At 38.0% G+C, this 12,195-nt stretch overlaps 1 protein-coding gene across 2 annotated transcripts; it reads right to left on the reverse strand.

Annotated features, from left to right (window-relative positions):
- Positions 1-172: 172 nt before the first annotated feature.
- GPX7 (glutathione peroxidase 7) lies at positions 173-10,787 on the reverse strand. 2 transcript variants are annotated; one of them, XM_005498867.4, is made up of 3 exons: positions 10,533-10,786; positions 4,802-5,063; positions 173-3,002 (listed from the first exon to the last, which is right to left on the reverse strand). In XM_005498867.4, the coding sequence occupies exons 1-3, from the start codon at positions 10,770-10,772 to the stop codon at positions 2,839-2,841; spliced, it is 666 nt and encodes a 221-aa protein (XP_005498924.2). In that variant the 5' UTR covers positions 10,773-10,786; the 3' UTR covers positions 173-2,838. The 2 variants fall into 2 exon arrangements, with proteins under 2 accessions (XP_005498924.2, XP_064928231.1); XM_065072159.1 differs by lacking the exon at positions 173-3,002 and adding an exon at positions 3,144-4,702 and having other exon boundaries at positions 10,533-10,787.
- Between the last annotated feature and the right edge of the window lie 1,408 nt (positions 10,788-12,195).

The following is a 12,195-nucleotide window of genomic DNA, read 5'->3' on the forward strand; positions in this document are numbered from 1 at the left end:
ATTTGCTGTAGGGAAGATCTCTGTCCAATGAGTATTGGAACTCATGAGCCAAGAAAGTAATCTCTGATCTCTGTATGCCCTCTGTATAGTTTCAACAGACAAATTCAACCCAGTGCAATTTGCTTTGCAGTTTTTCTAAGCAGAAAATCATGAAGCATACCATGACTAGATATGAGTTAATCCACAACTAAGAATATTTACTTTTCCTCTGTAACTTTGATTAAAGGACCAAAGCATTTGTTCTACAGACTGATTCCAATGCAACAAAAGATGGAATACATGCCACATGCTTAATTTAATCATGAAAATGTTTCTGTTAACTTCAGAGAGAATAGTTATGTGCTTAAAATCATGTGCCTGTTCCAATGTATTGTTGTTTCAGAACTTGCATATGTAATACTTACCTTAGTTCCCTTTAAACTGCCAAACTGGTAAGAACACCAACTCTAACAGTTATCAGTATTAAGTTATTCATAGCACTCAGACATCTGCTCAGACTTCAGACTGCAGAACTTCTTAGCTCATACTAAAATAATAACTCTAACAATTACAGCCTCATTGTTCTTTGACAGAAACCCTTTGAAAATCTTGTCAGCAAGAACTCTTTTTATCTGAACAAAAACACAATATGGAGGTCCCCTGCGCTTAACCCCAGAATGTTTAAGAAGAATCTAGTCTCGTCCAATTGCAGAACTATTGACAAGTAAAAGATTTTTTTTTCTTTGTAATGCTTTCTAAAGTAGCACAAACAATATTTGTCCATATAGTTGTCAGCACCCAAGTGTACAAATAAGCCTTAATTGACCTGGCCATTAACTTTTTCCAACTCATCACTGCCACTATAGCTCTTCAGTATCCAAACAGGCTCCAGTTGAAATCAAAGGCAAGTCTTCCGGCTTTGCGAAACAACAGGAGAAAGAAGAATACTGAAGAACTATTGGAAATAAAAGTGTCGATCCTAGAGTACATTCTAGTTCCCATGCCTGAACAGCTGCTGTCTCCTGAAACCTTAGATTCATCCTATGGAGTGGTCTAAGGAAGTAGGAGCTAGAGGTACTTTACGATTTGCAGAAAGACCCTGAGGGGCAGTAACAGAAGTACAAGAGCAAAAAGAAAGATCAGGTAAGAAGGTAGAAAGCAGAAGGAAATGAGAAGACAGTTTGCAACCAAAGGATCTTTGGAACACACAGGGCACGTAAACATTCAGGTCATACTAATACTAATGAGTATGTTCCAAGCTATATCAGCTACTTCTTACTTGAAGCGTAACTTAAGAGTGCAGGCAATTGGTGCTCATGGCAGTGCATATGCCTGTATTTTCCTCCTCAGATGGTGAGAAAAGTGAACTCTACAGCAAGCGCTGCAGAGCTTAAATTTTTTTTCCTTAGAAAGTATGTTTCTGTTTCATAACTGAAGCCTGGATAAGCCCAGACCATGCTTTGAAAGACACCTTAAGCCCTCTCTATTTCAATTATACATGTTCAACTTCAAACAGAACTATGGATTTGCATAGATATGATCTCACATTCTCTATTAGAGAAATTCTAGAAGTCTAAAGAGACACAATGGCAATAATCAATTGGAAAGGGTTCATCCTATACAGACCAATGTTGTTTGTGCTGCTTTTAAGGGCATTGCGAAGCACAAAAAGAGCTTTCACTCATCAATAATACTGCAGTTGGACAAGACTAGATTCTTCTTAAACATTCTGGGCTTAAGAGCAGGGGACCTGTACATTGTGTTTTTGTTCAGATAAAAAGAGTTCTTGCTGACAAGATTTTCAAAGGGTTTCTGTCAAAGAACAATGAGGCTGTAATTGTTAGAGTTATTATTTTAGTATGAGCTAAGAAGTTCTGCAGTCTGAAATCTGGGCAGATGTATGAGGGCTACATTTGAAAAAGATGCCATTAAACATTTGTACCACTAATGTCGTATTAATGTAGCATTATGCAACAATTAAACATTTTAAAAAATATTTCCATGGAAAAATGTTGATTCTCTAATTTTGTCTGCACACGCAGCAAAATCAGATGGAGTTAAAAATTTTAAAATAAAATTGACATCAGTTGTATGAGGAGAGAGTAATTCTTGTAAGGCAAAATGCTAACAGAAGAAAGAAATAGTCTTTTCGTATAGGCTGTAGTCTTACAGATGTTCAAATGGCTATTTATATGTCACTGATAATCTTTACTGGGTGAAAAGACACAGAAAATCGTCTCATAGTTTTTGGAGAATTTTCACAGATTTTGTCTTCACATTTCTTTCATTTCAGTTTTACAGATGTCTTTTCCCCATGTCCTTCTTAATTGACTTCCTAGGCAGATGAAATTAAGTATATTTGCCCTTGGTAACTAAAGATGTATATGTAAGTCTGCCTGGTGTGAAGTTATGTTTTGGCCCTCTCCCGAGCACATGCCTTAATTCAATCATGCACTACCTACTCTTTATTTTTTTTATTCAGTTTGCAAACAAGATATGACAACAGCATTGTAGATGTCAGTGAGATCCCAGTTGGGAAATTCTCATTATTCTGAGCCTTCTGCCTACAGATTCCTGAACCGAATTCGTAGTGTTACCAACAATTAATAATTTGAATTGGGAAAGAAACAATTGCTGATGAGTTCTGCTTTCCCAGGAAGGTCAAATTTATTTCAGTTGGAGAAAAAATTTTAAATTACTTTGACCATGATAATTTTCTGTTTTCTGCATTCTTTCTTAGGGTGATGTATATAGATCATGATTTCACTTCCCTGTATTCTCTCTTTTGGAATGTGAAAAGACAAATTCCAGCTCTAATTATCAATAAAGCTGTAATTGGAATGCTGGGACTTTTGAAAGTCATAATTCATCTTTCTTCTTCAGGATGATTTTCCTTACAAGTTCTGTAACATAAGGTCTTATTTCTTCAACAGAGACAGTGGAGTCCCAGGCCTTTACTACTTTCCCATTGGGGTCCACCAGGTATTTCCAGAAGTTCCAGGTTGGTTCTTCTCCTGTAGATTCTACAGGGAGGGAAAAAAAAACAAACAAAAACAACACATGGAAACTTAGAAAAGAAAACCATGTTATCCAATTCCTGACATTTGTTCATGTCAGTTTGACGATTACCTTCTCAGAGGAAGGAGTGTAAAATTAAGAGGGAGTTCAGACTGAATAAGATTAATTTTCTAACAGACAGGAAGCTTTAACTAGACAGAAGCCCCTGGAGACTAATGGAAACAGTCACCCTCCAGACAGACAGGACAAAGCAATATAATCAGTGTTAAATTGTGCATGTGCATGTGTGTGTGTGTGTGTCTGCTATACAGATAAATCTGAAACAGTTGAACATTGATAGGAAAATGGAATTTGGCATAACAATATAGCTGTACCAGGACTATTTGCTTGCTTATCCAGAAATTTTCCTCCACAAGCACCCAGTATCATGTGCTTCAGAAGAACATTTCCAGAAATGCTACATGAAGAAATAACAAAGTAATTTGTTCAGCAGGTTTCTTCCTAATCCTCATCTACTACAGTTATTCCTTCCATGACCACACACTCATTTTACTTGAGTCACATTCTTATCTTCTAGTATTCTGCTACATGACTAACAAAATTTTCAGGATTTTCAATTCGACCTGGAGCCTCATCCCACTAATACAACTACAGATGCTACAAACAAATCAGCATCTTTTCCTATTATTGTACGTTGGGCAAAATCTCATAAAGACTCTGAAGATATTTCAAAGTCTCATAAGACACAGCCAGACTTACACTGTTGACTATCTTGTCATTATGCTGTGTAAATATGCTGCCTCCAGCAGCCTCCCTCTTTGTGGACCAACAGGGACCCAGAAGTTCTGCAAGTTCTGTGTGACAGGTCTACAGTAACAACCCTGCTGGGCAAACAGAAACGGAAGGATGTCAAGAGGATTTAAGGGAAGTTTGGTCAGCAGAAAGATCCACTGCAGACACCTGAGAGGAGGTGTGCTTGGGGTACCCAAAAATAATACTACCAACACTCCTTTAAATTCGGTGGTGTGTAGGAGAACACCATGGTGCTGGGGAGGAGAAGAAACAACAGTCCTTGCAGAATCCAGCTCAGGTGATACCATGTAATAAAATGGTATTTAGAGCATTTGTTCAGTGCATGAAATGTAGCGTCTTGATAAAGAAAGTAGTGCCTTGATAGAAAATATCCTGCCTTACAGTGTATTTTTTCAGCTGCATGTTAAGAACCAACAAGATTTCTTCAGGTCTCAGTGCCAGCTATAATGCAGCTTAGAACTGGAGGAGCTGTACAGCACAGCTATTCCAGTGCTTGGCAAGGAATGAGGAACATCTCGTAGTGCCTGGTTTCCCTTCTTTGTTGAAGGTGCTTCGCTTACATTTATCTTACAGCTCTTGAGATGAATCTAATAAATCCAACCTGCAGCAGTTGTGTCACAGGAGAAGTACTTATGAGACTGCAAAGTGGAAAAATGAAGATTGGGTATTGTATGCACACAGGAGAATATTGCAAGACCTGTATTCCACGCAGAGGTTTATTAGACTAGCTTTTACAGAACATTTGTTATCGTACTGCCTTCATCCCTGGAGATCATTTTAGAAGGTTAGACAAATCTGTCAGGAGTGACGCAGAGAGAAATCCTGCCTTGTGCAGGAGGATGGACTATGTGACTTCTGACCTCCTTGAGCTTGACAATTCTGTGCGATGATTCTGTGAACGGTCATAGATATCTTTTTTGTGACAAACGGCATTCTGTGTCAGAGGAATGGAACACTGGGAAACAACCCTCCAGTGTTCCAGATTACTCACCAATTAAGTATTTGAAGGCAGGAATTGCGCCGGCTCCACTGACTGTAATTTTGCTGAACATAGGAAAGGAGGCACCATAAGTCTTTCGCGCAAAACTCTCGATTTCTTTGTTGGTGTCTGGTTCTTGCTGCCCAAACTGATTGCATGGGAACGCCAGCACATTGAAGTGATATGGGCCAAAGTCTCTCTGTAACTGTTGTAAGGCCTTGTAGTGGCTATCTGTGTACCCACACTCACTCGCAACATTGACAACTAGTGACACCTGAAGAAAAAGAGAGATTAAAAAATGCACTGCAAATATCAGTTTTCCAACAGGTAGGGTGGGATGCAGATTATTTTTAAAAAATTAGAATGTCTAGAGAACTGTGAACACTTATGTTTGAAATTACATTGAGTTCTGTTCACAATGGGAAAATTTAGTATTCATTTTATGTATTCCCATTCGGCAACCATGAAGTTAATTGATAAACTGCTAAGCAATCATAATTCTCAATTTACAGAGAATCTATGTTGTTCTGTTCTGCCTTTTGGATAGATTCTAAGCACATTTAAGAAATGACCATCTAGCTAAAGTATACAGTGTTCCATGAAAGAAACTTGCAAATTAATATATTTTGGTAGTTCATTTATCTGTAGTGAAGCATCTGTTCAGTGGCATCTTTCCTTATACAGAATGTAGATAATCTTATAAAGGAGAAGTTGATATAATCTCCTTTGTGGTGTAGTGTGTCAACAGAATAAAATCGAAGTGACGCCTGTATCCTTGCATATGAAATACGATCTGGAGCCATCTAGCTAATTCCCAAAGCATCGCATTCATTCACACTACATTTACAAGCTCTATCTGAAAGTTTAAATTTGTTCTCCTAAAACATCCAAAGGTATGACATATGATTACATCTTTTTTTGAGAAACAATAGGTAATTTTATGATGCATTCCTTTTGCAGACTGTCAGCATTTCAAATAGAACTTTAATAGTGAACATAAAAAATAATTATTGGCAGTTTTGGTTTTTTTCAAGTAATCTGTATTTGCCAAGCATAGTGACAACTGTAGTTTAGTATCATTGAAGTAAATTGTGACACTAAGTGTTGAAATCACATGTAGCTCTTTTATAGAAAATTCTAGAGAGTTTTTAAAATATAGTTTAAGACTCAGCATTCTCATGATGCAGAAGTATTCATATAACTTACCATATACACATCTGTTGGTACTTTATCCCAAATCAGTAACGTAAGAATTTATCATTGGGAGTTTAGAGGGAATAAGGTTGTGTAGGTATTATGTTCGTATTATAACAGATATGAAAGATGACTTGCCAATGAAAACAATCAAGCTTTTATAACTTTTACGTGATTTTGAAGTTAGGAGGGCTTGAAAGAATTCACTCAAAAATAAAAAACAATTTTAATTTTTAGCTGTTGAAAACCAGTGATTACTCAGCATGGTGGTGAAAGGCCCGAGAGCTCACACTGCAAATGCTGCAAACTTCCAAATGTTCTCCCACAAAACAGGAGGAAACTATACACAGCATTTCTGAGAATGGCAGAAACATTATGCTTTTCTTTCTTCCTTAGAAAAATGCCCCCTATTACTGAACTCCACAATTTAATAGTGCCAACCTCCTTAAAGTATAACTAACACATATAATTAAGAACTTGGAAGATCTATTGTAATTTCATAAGCAGTGTTTAAAATTATTTTTAAAAAATCTTTACCAAGTTATCTTTCTAGAGTTGAGCACCACAAGTGGTTAAATGTGGTAATTTTTTTGTGGGAGTCTTTATTTATAATAAATAACAGTCACTCTTTGTTCTCATGAAGAGGCTGCACTTCTTACAACTCTTAATGATTTAAATTAAGCTCAATATGTCTCTTGACTGCCTCTAGGCTCTGAGAGTGCAGGTCAAGTACACCACCTAGCGTGCAGTGCAAACAATTCATCCTGCGTCTTACAGAAATAATTTAGGCTGAATTAGCCATTCTCTAACCTCTTAATACTACCTTTTCCTTCCCTTTGCTAAGAAAACCCATGCATTCTAGTAATGAACCAATTTATTTAACATTGCAAAAATAGTTTGTAGTTTACTTAGTGTTTACAGCAGGGTACATCCTTGAGGAAAACAACCCTGGGGAGATTTATGAATCTGCTGTCAGCTTCAAGTCACTCTTTGTGGATCTTTTAGCAGAGACAGTAGATTCTCTTGGTTTTTAGATCTAGAGTTTCTTAACTGGCTTCATCTGACTGATGGAAGAACCAGCCCCAAGTGTCAGATTACACCAACTCAGAATTGTTACCTTAATGGAAAAAAATTGCAATACTTTGTGCGGTAATTAAGTGGCTATCCTCTGTATTTATACCCATTCAGTAATACTACATTCTCAAATTGCAGAAAGCTGTGATGCAAAGTGCCTAGCATTACTTTCAATAGTAAAATAATACTTTACATTGTTACAGTGCCTAATGCTTTTCTATTATTATAGTACTTTTGGTTCAAGATTTCCAAAGCACTGCACTTACACTGCTTAATTACAGCTCAGCACACTGTACTTGGCCGTGTTGTAGGTGGGTAGGCAGGTACTGTTACATCTACATAGGTATAACCACAGTGGGGAACAGCTGACCCTTGGGAGTTCTGACTCCCAGATAGTTACTATTTTTGGTAAGAATACTGCCTCTTACAGCATACCTGATAGAGATAATACAATATTGAATTAGACAGGTAGATAGAATAGATTGAAAACTAATCTTATTTGGATCTTGTTGATTCTTTTCCGACCACACATCACTGCCCTTCATTTTTTATGTAGAAGGGTCAACATCAGTGTGCTAGCCTGGAAGAAGCATAAGACGATGGCCTTGTGCAACACAGTAGTACACACAGCTTTTTGATCTATTTAACTTCTGCTACTCTCTTTTTCAGTCATAATAGTCCTCCCTTTCTCTGCTTTCATGCAGATGTAATAGCACACCTGATTTTGTAGCACTTATGCCAAGCTTTTAGCATTATGGCAATATAACTTCTTGTGCCCCCATAAAAAGGGAGTACTCCCTCACATATTTTTGATACTTTTATTAAAGTGGAAGGTAGGTTATGTCTGTGCAAATTTATTTCAGAAAAAAAAAAAGAAAAAATTGTTCCTTTTTTTTTCATTTTTGTTATTTCAGAATGGTTAGTACATTTCTTATTTACTGTATAATGGAGGGTACTTTTGATTTGTATCAGGATACACTTGAATAGAAAATGAACTATCAGTCTTACTTTTTTCTTTACTAAGAGAAATTATGTCAATCATCTGAATACACAATAATTTATATCAATAATGAGTTATTGAAGAAAGATTCTGCAGGTAATTCATTGCACTGATTGTTTGTACTTAGCATAGCTCTTATGTTTTTAGAAGAAGCAGGCTTTATATATACATATATATATATAAACTCTGAAAGCTTTGAATCTCTTCAATTCCCAGATAGTTTATTGACTACAAACTAAGTAGTTATTTAACTAAATTAGTTGAGTGACTGAATTGAAGAAAATCTGCCAGGAAGCTTAAGGCTGTTAAAAGCTGGTTTAGCAATTAGCAGACTATTGTTCCAGGGGCTAATGACTGACTCACTTTCTTTAAAATACCAGCAGCACATACATAGTATTTGCTTTCTTTTAATACCTTTAAATACTATGATAAACTTACATCTTAACATTACTTATCTCAATGCAGATCTAAGTATGTTTATTTTAAGAAATAAATGGGAGTTTAATTAACCTTTGCCTACCTTGATACTGAGTTCTAGCAACGTGACAACAGAATGGAATATGGTTTATTGCTAAAATTTCCTTCAAAATTGTGCACATACATTATCAAACAGCAGTTAGCCTGACCATTAATAGGCTCTCCAAATGCAAATCTTTTTGTTCCTTACAGAGGGTGGTCATCACTTTTTTGGAGTAAATTATTTCGTATGGCCTCACAGAGATCAAGGAGCAACATTCAGTGATGGTATCACCTTTTCCAAGGTACCCCATGAAACCAGTCAGATCTCGAGGAAATCAGAGCTCCACACAGACACACCCCCCTAACCTGGCATGTTCTTGAGATACCAGAGCAGGCTCTGCAGCTTGTTCCAGTGGGGATGAACACCCACAGTTCCCTGCAGGGTAATTCCACAGAGTTCCCCTTTTACTCCTTTCCATGTGGATTCTGGCCCTGAGGTGGAGAAGCTACAAGTGATATTTGCTTATTCAGACAGATTTGCAGATGACCTGCAGGCAAAATATGCCCCAGTAAAAAGATTTATTGACAGAGCCTTCGGAAGGAAAGCTTAAAAAAAAAAAAAACGACCAACCAAACAAAAAACAAACAAAAAAAACCACAACAAAACAAAATGGCACATGTTGCTTAATATTAAATAGGTTCCATGGTTTTTCCAATGTAGATATTTGAGTGTGCATTGGACCAGTTCTGCTCTACCTGAATGGTGAACGGGGGGGAGGAGGACTTTGACCAGATAAGATTCAGACCTCTCATTTGGTCCAAAATTATCAGAATCCCTTTCTACTGAGCTTAGGACAACATACATCTCCTCCCGTGGGCCTTCTCTGGCCTGCTGCTCTGGGCTAGTGAGCTCAGACACCTCAGTAAGGTACCTGAACAGGGGGAAAAGGAAGGTGGAAACACAAAGCAGTAGAACAAGGGTGAAAACAAAAAGTGGTGCCTGCCTTTTTGGGCAGCAGATAAACTGTTGGACTACCTGGCTGTTTCACACAAGATGTGTTACTTGAGTTCTAAGAGGAGCAGTTGTGGGCTTTACGTTGATTTTAGCTTCTCGAAGTTGTGAACGTGGCTATAAGAGCTTATAGTATTATGCACCTTGTGTGCTAACTTCCCTTTGCACTCTTCCACCACTACTGACAATCTTTCCCAGATGGTCAAACCACTGAAAATAAAAAATTTAAAACATTATGTTCAAGGAAATAGTTCTTAAAATTGGAAGGAAAGCTCTGCCTTGAACTCCTTAATATGTAAATGAAATTTAAAAGACACCATACAAAAATATATGTGTCTATTATGCCCTTCTGCACATTGGTCTGGCACACTAAAAAGTGACAAAAGAGAGTAGCATGATGTTGCTACAATTTCACTCTACACTGATATTAAAGTAATTATTTCATCACGTCTCTTGCTTTTTACTAATTATGGTGAAATCTGTTAACTCCATTAGCCACTGATTATTTATTTTTTTTAATGCAGAACATAACAATGGAATGGAATTTAGGCAAAAAAAATTTACTAAAAGCCATGCAGTTACAAGACAGAAATAAGCTCCAAAAGTAAGTTACACAAAGGTACAAACTTCCTAAGCTTCAAATATATTATATAGTACATTTGTGTATATATATATATACATTGTATAATGTATAACAGCTGCTAGCCAGGGCAGTTCATCCCGCTGAAGGCAAAGTAGTCCGTCCGTCCGTCCCTGCCACGTCTGCAGGCAGCAGCCCTCGGAAGAGCAGAGGCGAGACCGCGAACGTTCTACTGAGCACAAAAAGCTGCAGAAAGGTCCCGAAGGCAGCATGCAGGAAGAAGAGCTGTGAACCCAAATCTAGGGGCACGCCGGCACCAAGTTAATGTACAATCTTGCCACCCCCACTCGGGTTTTTGCAGACATGCGTGGACCGGCTGGTTAGTGAGTCCGGGCCAGAGCTGCCCATCTCCGCGCAGACTTACCGAGCCCCTGTACTTCTCCAGGGAGACTAGTTTGCCCCTGATATTTACAACTTTGAAAGTGTAAAAATCAGGCTCTTTCTGCTGCGTAGCAGAAAACGCTAAGAGCAGGAATGCTGCGATCACAAGGAGCATGGCTAGAGGGATGAGGAAAACTTTGGGAAAGGCAGAGGAAGGCTGGTGCTCCACACTGCCCTCAGGATCTAGCATGCTGCACCGCCCTGCTGCGGAGCCACTTGTCATGATAGGAAAGCGCTGCCGCAAAGAAAGGACTGCTGCAAACCCAGCTTTTGCAACAGTCCTGCTCCTGGAAGGGCTTGGGAGCTGTGGCCATAGCAGGACGATGTATTTATGGAGAATTCAGATAGTCTACAATGGAGTATTTCGTAGTGGTAGTGGGGTATTAAGTAAGGCATTTATGGGTACAGGACGAATGAAAGTGCTAGTTGGCTCAAAACCAGTAGTACTGCATGTGGCTGTGGGACAGCAGCCAGATTTAGAGATCTCCTTTAACTATGCCCTAGGAAAATAGGGGATTCTTGTGATTTCTGATGGATTTGCAAGTGCCTTTTTTTAGTATACTAACTATAGCATCTAGAAACTACAGTGTAATGTCAAAGGATATCAGTGGCTTGGTTGCTAGTGGTTACGGGTGCAAGTGCTCTGAGCAAATCTCACAGTGTACGGTCAGAAAAAACAGTTACAAACACACCGTGCACAGTATTGTGTGAAATGGAGCAACACAAGCTCGGCCTTCAGGAAACTCACCTTGCATGCACCTGGCTGGCGAGGAGTGGCCAGACCACTGGTCTTCACAGTGCGATCCAGGAGAAATCACATTACCAAAGGGTTTTTAAGCAAGAAAGACTCATTAAGCATCAGGAACTGAATTTGGTACCAAAGCTTTCAGATAAACAGAGCCAAACCACTTCTTCAGTGCACTGTTGGCATTCTTGGGTTGTCTGCACAAAAAAAATAGCCATTTGTACAATTTGCTGCTACACCTGCTGGAAGAAAAGGGTTTGTATATATAAAGTAACAGCAATAGAAAGCATTTGATGGTCATTGATTTCTTCTTGGACTGAGAAACTGGCCCTCCATGCCTATGATTCTGATAATTCTTGGCAAAGAAAAGCAAAATGTAGTGATTTACAGAAAACAATTAAGTAGCATATCTAAGGCATATTGGAAATCTATCTTTTGAAGAGCAATTTACATTTTATAATCTTACTTTATGCCTTTTTTTAGCTGAGTTTTGGTAGATCTTTGACATTGTGATTATATTTTGTTAGGTAATTCAAGCATACTTGACATTAATGTAAACGAAGAAGCTATGTATAATTATTTGAAAAACTATCTACTTTTTTTAAATTTCAGATTTTTCATATTTTTATGTGTTTCGGCTTGACATCCAGTATCAAGAGATAATGCAATCTGCTACAAAAATGTATAGATGGAAAATCATCTACCATGCTATCTATGAAGAAGATACACTGTGCTAAGAATCCTAAGTTCTCATCTTCTCAGGTAAATGTTGTCTTTCTGTTTACTTTCCTGGCTGCACTGTTGACCACGAACCTTTCCCTTAGATGACACTTAAGTATGGTTTCCTCATTTTATAAATGAATTATCTAAAAAGCTTTAGAGTTTCTTCAGACACAGCTGG

This window comes from Columba livia, chromosome 8 (genome assembly GCF_036013475.1).
Source record: "Columba livia isolate bColLiv1 breed racing homer chromosome 8, bColLiv1.pat.W.v2, whole genome shotgun sequence".
In the NCBI taxonomy this organism is placed as follows: Eukaryota; Metazoa; Chordata; class Aves; order Columbiformes; family Columbidae; genus Columba; species Columba livia.